The sequence below is a fragment of the Channa argus genome, chromosome 8, assembly GCF_033026475.1.
Source record: "Channa argus isolate prfri chromosome 8, Channa argus male v1.0, whole genome shotgun sequence".
In the NCBI taxonomy this organism is placed as follows: Eukaryota; Metazoa; Chordata; class Actinopteri; order Anabantiformes; family Channidae; genus Channa; species Channa argus.
The window spans coordinates 27,053,393-27,063,558 of NC_090204.1; the positions used below are offsets into that span (position 1 = coordinate 27,053,393).

At 40.8% G+C, this 10,166-nt stretch overlaps 1 protein-coding gene across 1 annotated transcript; it reads left to right on the forward strand.

Annotated features, from left to right (window-relative positions):
• Positions 1 to 112: 112 nt before the first annotated feature.
• ahsg1 (alpha-2-HS-glycoprotein 1) lies at positions 113 to 9,888 on the forward strand. Its single transcript, XM_067512885.1, has 8 exons — positions 113 to 227; positions 899 to 1,125; positions 2,402 to 2,512; positions 2,643 to 2,727; positions 3,613 to 3,782; positions 3,897 to 4,013; positions 8,920 to 8,997; positions 9,225 to 9,888. Exons 1-8 carry the CDS (start codon positions 128 to 130, stop codon positions 9,774 to 9,776), a joined length of 1,440 nt encoding a protein of 479 aa, XP_067368986.1. The 5' UTR covers positions 113 to 127; the 3' UTR covers positions 9,777 to 9,888.
• Positions 9,889 to 10,166: the final 278 nt, after the last annotated feature.

Sequence of the window (10,166 nt, forward strand, 5' to 3'; positions counted from 1 at the left end):
AGGAGAATATAGAGAGTTCCCCATCAGCTTCCTCATGCTATGAAGGAGGGTCACTGAGGGTCACTGAGGGTCACTGTACCGGGTAACAGCATGAGTGGAGCAGTTCAGATGTTCAAAACATGTTTTGATGCATGAGCCTACTATTAAAGCTGAATACATCAGCAGTTTCCAGAGACTGGTAGCTGGAGTCCTTTGCTCCTGGGTGACACATCCGAACATCTCTTTGGGTCTGTTTGACTTCACATTTTAAAGATCTGTGGACTAAGTCTCATCAGGTGCTTTTTCCTTGGGAGGATAAGCAGCATATCATATAGATTCTCCACCTCCCTTAGAGAAGGACTCCATTGCAACATCTAGCCAGATGGAGCTGGTCAGGTAAAATCCAAATCACTGGGACAGAAGGCGAGATGAGGTGGAAACCAGCTGAGTAGCTTTGAATAGGGTTTTTTGTCAGATTTGCTTATGATCAGCTTCCATTCCATTGATATTATACAGTAAATGTCATGTTCACATAATGCTCCTCCTTTGCCTGTTAAAGATTCGGGGTGTGAAGCAACATCATTTGTCCTGTGTACGCCGGAGCCAAAACGACTCTTGTTGCCTGTAAAAGGGCTTTTACATGATGTCGGGTCTCTGAAATGCTTTCGTAGTGCTAGAAAAGGTCGACAGTAGGAAACCTGATAACACACTGTTAATGTTCAGTAGTGTTTCAAAACGAGCTGCTCTGCTCTGGTTAAAGTCTTTGTTTGTTCTTTTAATTTGAACAACTAGTCCTGTAGTCCAGTCATGATTCTGTACCTTGTCTCTTATCTTGTCTAGTCTTTATCTCCTCTCTTGTTTGTTGTTCCTCCTCTCATCTGGTAACCTGTCCATGTCTATAAAACTTCTCTGGCTGCAGTGCTCTGCTTTATTTCTATCCTCTGCACCATGAAGAGATTGCTCCTCTTGGTGCTGCTGTCCTCAGCAGTGCTGCTTTGCTGCACTGCCCCAGCTGTGGGGCCAGTAGCATGCACTGAGGACGACATTGCCCCAGCAGCACATCTGGCAATGCAACACATTAACAAGTACCATCACCATGGCTACAAGTTCCAACTCAACCAGACCCTGGACCACAAACTGGAAAAGGTATTGAAATAGGTGGTAACTTTGCATGTGCTATATAAATAAGTCAAATTTGGAATTAGTTGTACTCGTGAAACTTTGCATTTTCTGTCACTACTTTAAGTTTTATATTCACCATAGACGGGTGTTGGAATAATCATGTTTCAGCTCATTGACATCAAACTTTTGCTGGGAAAATATTTTTACAGAAATTTTGGTTTGTCCTTCAGTGGCTCAGTCTGTATAGTGGCTGCCTACTGACCATATGTTTGGAGGTTCGCGCCTCGCTCTTCCCTCTGTCCCTGGGCAAGATACCGAACCCCAAACAGCCCAAACTCATCCCCAGCTGTGCAGTGCTGGTCCCAAGCACTGTACAAATTAGGGCAGGTTGCGTCAGGAAGGGAGATCCGGCATAAAACTGTACAAAATTAACATGGGGACACAAAATCTTCTACGGTGACCCTGAATTCAGGGGATAAGCCGAAAGAACAACAGAACAACCCAAAGGACAAAAATTGTCTCTGGTAATGTGGAGAGACACATTGGATCTGCTAATCAGAGCCAATGCTGGAGTTCGGAGATTAATTCTCAGGTCCACCTTTAAAGCCCCCAATGATCCAAGCTTTACCTGAAAAGATGTTTATTTGACTTACAGGGATTAGTACTGTGTAAGTGTCATAGGTCAACAACACAAACAAATATAACATTGCAAACTGTGAAGCCCCTTTGCCAGTGTTGGTTCCCCCCAGGTACAAAGGAATACAGGTTAATGAATGTAAATGGTTCTGTTGAATGTCACCTGGGATATTTTTATTCCTGTTACAAAGCTTTACGATTTCAAAATACAATAAGCACAGCTCTGAATAGCAGATTGTAATTACATTTATGATATTATTTTAAATTCACATGCTCAACATCTTGTGTTGTGTTCTGTGGCACATATTTCATTTATATATAAAGTAGCTGCTAACAATAGCAAAAGACTACAAACAGCCACTGCAGCTAAAAGTATTTTAAAAAGGGAAATTGTTCTCTTAGCAGCAGCTGTTTATAGAGCGAGTTGTATTTTGTTAAGTGTTTGCAGCTTAACTGGCCCTACTTGACATTTTTCATGCCCCTTTCTTTTGAAAATGTGTTCTATAGATGGATTAGTTTTACATTTACACTCCATCAGTCCACATGACAAGAAAACTATAGTGATCCAGATACTTTATTAGAGTGAGTGGCAGCCATGGTGACATTTTACTGATTATCTACCTCAGTAATGATGATTTACAGTTTTTCTCTCTTCTGTTTCCAGACTGACGATGGCTGTAATATTGAGTTGCATTTGGACCTTCTGGAGACAAAATGTCACGTGGTGAACCCCACACCCTTTGAGGACTGTCCTCTTCGTGAAGAGCATGACCAGGTGAATGCCAAATCACTTACTTAATCCTGTGTATCCGTCCTGCGATCTACAGCCATATGACGATGATGTTTTCTTTCAAGGTGATGTGAGGCACCTGCAGTAAAACGTCAATGTCTCTGTTTCACTGCAGGAGGTGATGGCCGACTGCAAAGTTGATATGACTGTAAAAAGTGGGGAGGCCAAAGTCACCGAGTACCTGTGTGACACAAAACAAGGTGGCTTGCTCTCTTGTTATGCATCGGCCGATGGAATAATTTTTCGGCTGGTGTTTTATTGTCTCACCTTTTATGTAAGTGCTGTTACAGTTGGGAATTTCTACCTTTACGTTGTAACTAGGATGTGGTTAGTATCAGGAAAAGGAATTTATAATCTGCAAAATGAAAAAATAGCTAATGAAAACAATTCAGTCAGCGGCAAAGCACAATATAATTAAAGTGCCAATGAAATCATGTTACAGAAGCTCTCCGGTGAGCTCCACAACCCAAACACTGGCCATAATCCTCATTCTACAGCTAAGTTTCTCACAGGTCCACACTGTGTCTTGTCAGCTCCCTCAACATGTAATTTGTAATTCAACAATCTCTCACCAGATATTGTCAAAATCTGGTTGAAGCAGCCATTGAAATGCTGTTGTCCTGTTTTAATGGCAGGTATCTAGTTGAATATCATCTTACTGAGGAGCTGAAAACAATAGTCTGTTAAACTGAATTTTCCCGTTATATAGCCGTCACGTGGGAAAGAGAACATGCTCACTGTGCATATCCAAATAATAATCATAATAATTGGTGTTTCAAAGTAGATTGTTTTAGCTGCAAGTTGGATTAACTGTGACTTTCTCATAGTAATTACTCTGCTAAGTAAAAACTGGATTAGCTTGGTGGATATCCCCCCTATGGTGAAATGGATTTTTTTACTGTGGAGCAACATTTGGCATATCGTTAGTCATGATTCAGGATTACTTAACTGTATCTGTGTCTGTGTTGTATTTGGTTTAGATTTGGCTCTGGTTGAGATCGGCTTTAAAGCTGAATTGCTTAACTGTCATGATTTAGATTTAGAAAACAAAGCTTACTAATAACAATAATTCTCTGTGTGTTTAGTAAAATCCAACCAGGAGATGGTGTCAATGTGCCCTGACTGTCCCATACTGATCCCACTCAACAGCACTGAAGGTCTCAAGTCTGTTCGTGAAGCTGTGAACAAATTCAATGAAAACACCACCCACCAGCACTACTACATCCTGAAGGAAGTGGGACGCATTACATCTGGGGTACAAACAGCGGAATAGAGTCTCTCTCACACACATAAAAATAATATAACACATATTAAATAAAAACGCATAATTTTCCTTTCTGTGCTAATTCACTTTCTTCTCGTCTCTCAGTACATGATGATGGCAGGGATGGCCTATTATGCCGAGTTTGCCCTTGTGGAGACTTTCTGTCCAATGGGAACCAGAATTGTTATTGAGGCGTGCCAACCCAAATGTCCAGACAGAGCTGTAAGTACACAATACCTCTGCATGCTATGTAGGGAATCCATAACATAAGAGATGTACTATGGGTTAAAAAGCAGCCATAAACGGAAGACAGGAGGTCTTTAGACTCTAAAGGATCTGATAGGTGAGCTCTGATTACCTCTGGTTCTTTAAGTGCGGCTTGGTGACCAAATCCTACCACCGTTTGCTGCGAGGTTGTAGACAGCTTATACAGAAATGTTAGTTTTAAATGCTTTGAAATTGGAAGAGATAACTGGTTATGGTAAGTAAAGTTGGGTCAGGTTGACTGTATGAAAACTGTATCAGATGGACATGATTTGATAATGTTATTGATATGGGGTACAATGTACTGTACTGTATATACCTATTGCTTTATTGGATTGTAGCTTTACTTATGAAGTCAAGTCAGTTCATGTCAGTAGTTATTTATGGCTGTAGTGCCAATACACCAACAACAATCATCACAAGGTGCTCACACCAGATTTGCAGAGAAACCCACCATATCCGCCTTGAGCAAGCACTAAAGCAACAACGTACAGAATCAGGTTCAGGGTTGGCTGTTATCTGCCTCTAGTGTTTGCCTCTAAATTCTCAGAAAAGACCCAGCATTCATGATATGCAGCTTGTAAGGCTGTGCAATTGGGCAATTAGTTGAAAGGGATGTGTTCAAAAAAGTAGCAGTGTAGCATTCATTTACATTTACATTTAGTCATTTAGCAGATGCTTTTATCCAAAGCGACTTACAAGTGAGGTACAAGGCAGCAAAAATCTAAGTCAGGGAGAAAACATCAAAGCAAAGTCCTTTCAGAAAAGTGTTCACAGTTCACGAGATACAAGTGCAAGAGGGCAGAAAGGTGTTTTTTTTTTTTTTTTTAAAGATTTAAGTGCATAGGAAGATGCGGAAGAGTTCAGTTTTCAGCAGTTTTTTGAATATTGGGAGAGAATCAGCTGAGCGTGCAGCATTTGGTAGCTCGTTCCACCATCGTGGGATCATTGCGCTGAACAGTTTTGCTTGGTGTCTTCTATGTGGTGCTGGGACCACCAGACGTCGTTCGTTGGCAGACCGCAGCGGGCGAGAAGGGTTGTAGACTTGAATGAGTGAGTTGAAGTAAGCGGGAGGTGTCGAGTTAACAACCCTGTAAGCAAGAGACAGAGCTTTGAACCTGATGCGAGCAGCTACAGGAAGCCAGTGTAGAGCTCTAAAAAGTGGTGTGACATGGGTCTTTTTTGGCTGATTAAAATGAGGCGAGCTGCCGCATTTTGGATCATCTGCAAGGGTTTGATTGTGGATATCGGTAACCCCATCAACAAAGCGTTGCAGTAATCAAGACGAGATGTGACCAGCGCCTGTACAATGAGTTGGGCTGTATATTCCGTGATGTAGGGTCTGATCTTCCTGATGTTGTAAAGAGCAAATCTGCAAGCCCTAGAGACTGAGGAGATGTAGTCCTTAAAACTCAGTTGGTCGTCGATGATGACCCCCAGATTTTTGGCCGAATTAGTGGGGACAATCACTGTAGATCCAATGTTGATGCTGATGTTGTGTTGCATCAAAGGTCTGGCTGGGAAGACAAGGACTTCGGTCTTGGAGAGGTTGAGTTGAAGGTGTCTCTCACTAATCCAGGCTGAGATGTCTGAGAGACAGGCAGAAATGCGCGATGAGACAGTGGAGTCGTCCGGTGGAAAGGACAGGAAGAGCTGTGTGTCATCAGCGTAGCAGTGATAGGAAAGACCATGTGAGTGAATGATGGCACCTACGGATGAGGTATAGATAGAATAGAGGAGAGGACCAAGAACTGAGCCCTGCGGCACACCAGTAGAGAGGCTATCAGAGTTAGAAAGATGCCCACTTCACTTCAATATCCACTTCAACAGAAGAGCAAAACTTTCTACCTACAGTTCTTAACTATTACAAACAACCAGACTAAATCAGCAGACTCAAGAAAAATGACAGAAACTCAGCTACCTCTGAAACCAACAAACAAATTTCAAACAGTACTTACTAGTTGAGTATATCTCCTGTCCTAGCTTACCCAGTATAAAACCTACGTTTTTAAATGGTCGCTCCACTTAAAATACCGCCCCCTCGTTGAAACCAACCTACCTCTTGTGCTTTTGTTAGGTCAAAGGTGTGAACGCTTGGTGATTACTAAGCTAACCAAATATCCACTTCACCAGAAGAGCATTCAATCACTGATGTCATCAATTTAGTGAAAAAACAGGTGTGGATCAGGTGGCCCCCTATTTAACGATGAAACCAGCACTTGTTGAACATGCATTTGAAAGCCTGAGGAAAATGGGTCATTCAAGACATTATTCAGAAGAACAGTGTACTTTGATTAAAAAGTTGACTGGAGAGGGGAAAACCTATAAAGAGGGGCAAAAAATGATAGGCTGTTCTGCTAAAATGATCTCCAATGCCTTAAAATGGAGAACAAAACCAGAGAGACGTGGAAGACAACAGAAGACAATCAATATGGATGGAAGAATAAGCAGAATGGCAAAGGCTCAGACAATGATCAGCTCCAGGATGATCACAGACAGTCTGGAGTTACTTGTAAGTACTGTGACAGTTAGAAGACATCTGTGTGAAGCTAATCTGTTTTCAAGAATCCCCCCCAAAGACCCTCTGTTAAAAAAAGCCATCTGCAGAAGAGCTTACAATCTGCCAAAGAACACGTCAACTGGCCTAAAGAGAAATGGAACATTTTGTGGACTGATGAGAGTAAAATTGTTCTTTTTGGGTCCAAGGGCCACAGACAGTTTGTGAGACGACCCCCAAACTCTGAATTCAAGCCACAGTACACAGTGAAGACAGTGAAGCCTGGTGGTGCCAGCATCATGATATGGGCACGTTTCTCCTACTATGGTGTTGGGATCATGGATCAGTTTGCATATGTCAAAATACTTAGAGGTCATGTTGCCTTATGCTGAAGAGGACATGTCCTTGAAATGGTTGTTTCAACAAGACAATGACCCCAAACACACTAGTAAACAAGCAAAGTCTTGGTTCCAAACCAACAAAATGAATGTTATGTAGTGGCCAGCTCAATCCTTGGACCTTAATCCAATCAAGAACTTGTGGGGTGATGTCAAAAATGCTGTTTCGCAAGCAAAACCAAATGAATTGTGGTATGTTGTTAAAGAATCATGGAGTGGAATAACAGCTGAGAGGTGCCACAAGTTGGTTGACTCCATGCCACACAGATGTGAAGCAGGTTTAAAAAACTGTGGTCATACAACTAAATATTAGTTTAGTGATTCACAGGAGGCTAAATCCTAGAAACAAAAACGTTAGTTTAAAAATAGTTTTCAGTTTGTACAGTCAATGACAGACATTGCTATTTTTTTGAACACACCCCTTTTAATGAATTGCCCAATTTCACAGCCTTAAGAGCTGCACATCATGAATGCTGGGTCTTGTTTGTTTTCTGAGAATCTACTGCACCTGCTGGTAACTTGTTTGCCACGTAGCAATAAAACATATACTAAAAACCTGGATTATTCTGCTTAGTCACGTTGTACTGCTATTATTTTGAACAATGCTGTATGATCAAACTGCCCTTAGCTTCAGCTGTAGCAGACACATTTGTCCCATAAACAAGGTTCTGACAGAATACTAACAATGTAGAAGAACATACTCTACAGTATTTAAAAGAATCATGAGAATATCAAGCTGTTAGTTTCAGTTTATTAGGACAAATCTACCGATCCTTTCTCCAGAAAGTGACATTCCTTGAGACAACAAATTTTTTTGGAGGAAACATATTTAATGTTTGCATTATATTTGGTTCCTCTAGTAAAAGATGCCAAATAAGACCATCTGCCCTCCAGAATCTTGTGTTCTTTGTCTTTGTGGTTAAATAATTTAGTCCAGATTTGAGATGTTTGAGGTGCAGGTTGTTTTTTTTTTTTTGGACAGCAGAACCTTGTTCAACAGCAGTAACCAGCAGTAACCAGTTCATGCCAGACCTGTGCCAAGATGATCACAGGTTGTTTCTCCTCAGTCAAACCAATGTCCTTCAAGTAGAGTTAGACAGTGGCTCTACCTCCCAATACCTTGTATAGTCATGTACAGGTGTTAAAACAGATGATCTTGTAGTTCCATGTTACATTCTAAGCTCCGTGCACTTTTCCATTGTATTGTGTGTTGATCAATCCAATGATTTTACGTTGGCACAGCGAAACCAGCAGCTGTAGTCAGTCATCATCACTAACAGGATTTAAAGAGGCCTTGGGCAAACAAACAAACACAAAGAAACCTGCATAAGAAAGATTTGGGTTTTTTTTCTTATCAAAGATGTACGTTGACCTGTACAAGCATTCTGCCTTAGCAAATGTCGTCCTTACTCACATTATCTACGTTTTACTTAAAAGTATTGTAATTTCAAATCCATTATAGACTTAACAACTGGGAATTATGAGCTAAAATCAAAGCCATTCTGTAACAGGTTAAATCGAGTATTTTTCAGTTTCATGCTACTGAAGGTTTTCTCCGCTGATTGAACTCTGAAAGACAAAAGAAAGCAAAGGGAAATTCAATTAGCATCTTTACAAACAACACAATGAATCTGTTGCTTGGATGCACAATATGTGGTTTCAATTTGTTTCGCGTAACCTGGTTACTGCAGGATTATTTATGAGTAAGTCAAGATTTGAGGGCAAGAAAATGTTTGATCACAACTGTCTTTTTTTGTGTTTTTCTTTATTATTTTAGGTGTATATTGCCTGTAGTGACATCATATATGTATTATAATATCTAGTCACTTAATATCAAGTCAATATGCAAGTTTTAAATCTGAGCCTTTGTGTCCGATATGTTCAACAATGGTTTTGAGTGTGATGTTGGATATATATGTTATCACTGTTGGTAACTAAGTTTTCTATTTCTCTCATTCTCTCTGTCCAGCGTCATGCTTTCTGCACATCATCCTATACCAGAACAAATGGACTTGGATCTGTTGAGTGTGAATATTATCCTCCACTGGTGAGTCACCAATGTAAACATACATAGGTTCAGCTGATCCACTTTAAAGCCAGAGCTGACATAGCTGCCTCAGATTGAGCTCCACGAAGAAGATGAAGAACTCCAGTGTGGTGTTTTCTACAGTAGAAATTTATGCTCTACCCATAATTTGGAAATTAAAAATTATATAGTTGTAAAGTACAGAAATACCCTTTAATTAACACTTTGTTGGCTTTTTTTATGAACAGAACACTACTGCTCATGAAGCTGGTGAAAAGGAGACACCGTGTAGGCATCATCATCATGGTCACGATCATCATGGTCACGATCATCATGATCGTCATGATCGTCATGGACAACAACACCATTCCCATGGTAAAAATCATACTCAAGGACCCCCTCCTCATTCTCATAATAATGGTGATGGTCATAGAAAAAAACATAATTCCCATGGTAAAAATCATACTCAAGGACCCCCTCCCCATGCTCATGATCATGGTCATGGACCCCCTCCCCATGCTCATGGCCAAGGACCACCTCCCCATGCTCATGATCATGGTCATGGACCCCCTCCCCATGCTCATGGCCAAGGACCACCTCCTCATGCTCATGATCATGGTCATGGACCCCCTCCCCATGCTCATGGCCAAGGACCCCCACCTGGCCATGGAAGATGGCCCCACCACGAATTCTTCCGTCCGTGCCATGGATTTCTGGCCAATGCTGATCCAGCTCTCCACCCGATCTGCCCCTGGCCTTATCCTGAACCCAGACACAAACCAAAACTGCATCTGTCCTGAGATACACACAGTGCCAACACAAAGAAAACATTACTGTTTGCTCTGTTCAGAAGATTTTGCCAACACTATCTATGTTTAAAATCTTTACAAAATATAAGAGCACAGAAATTGAGCTGTCAAGGTGTCTGTCTTTTTTTATGCATAGTTTTCTTCCATTGACTTGCCGCATGCAGATATGGATCATGTATAAACTCATACATACACTCCATAATCTCAAAGCTTTTATAGTTTTATAGAACCCAGACTATACAGTGAGAGCAATTACTTTTAAATTCTAACCAATATTTTAAGTCAAAGACACTTACTACAAACTAAAACAAAACAATCCTTATAGGTAATTTTAATTAAAAACATAAATTGACTAAGTAATAACTGTAATTAGTCATAACT

Bases quoted from the DNA above. Each gene is read 5' to 3' on its own strand.
- ahsg1 (XM_067512885.1), top strand. From the start codon at position 128: ATGCATGAGCCTACTATTAAAGCTGAATACATCAGCAGTTTCCAGAGA. The intron at 1,126-2,401 runs GTATTGAAATAG...TTCTGTTTCCAG, and splicing joins TGGACCACAAACTGGAAAAG to ACTGACGATGGCTGTAATAT. The intron at 3,783-3,896 runs GTACAAACAGCG...CTCGTCTCTCAG, and splicing joins TGGGACGCATTACATCTGGG to TACATGATGATGGCAGGGAT.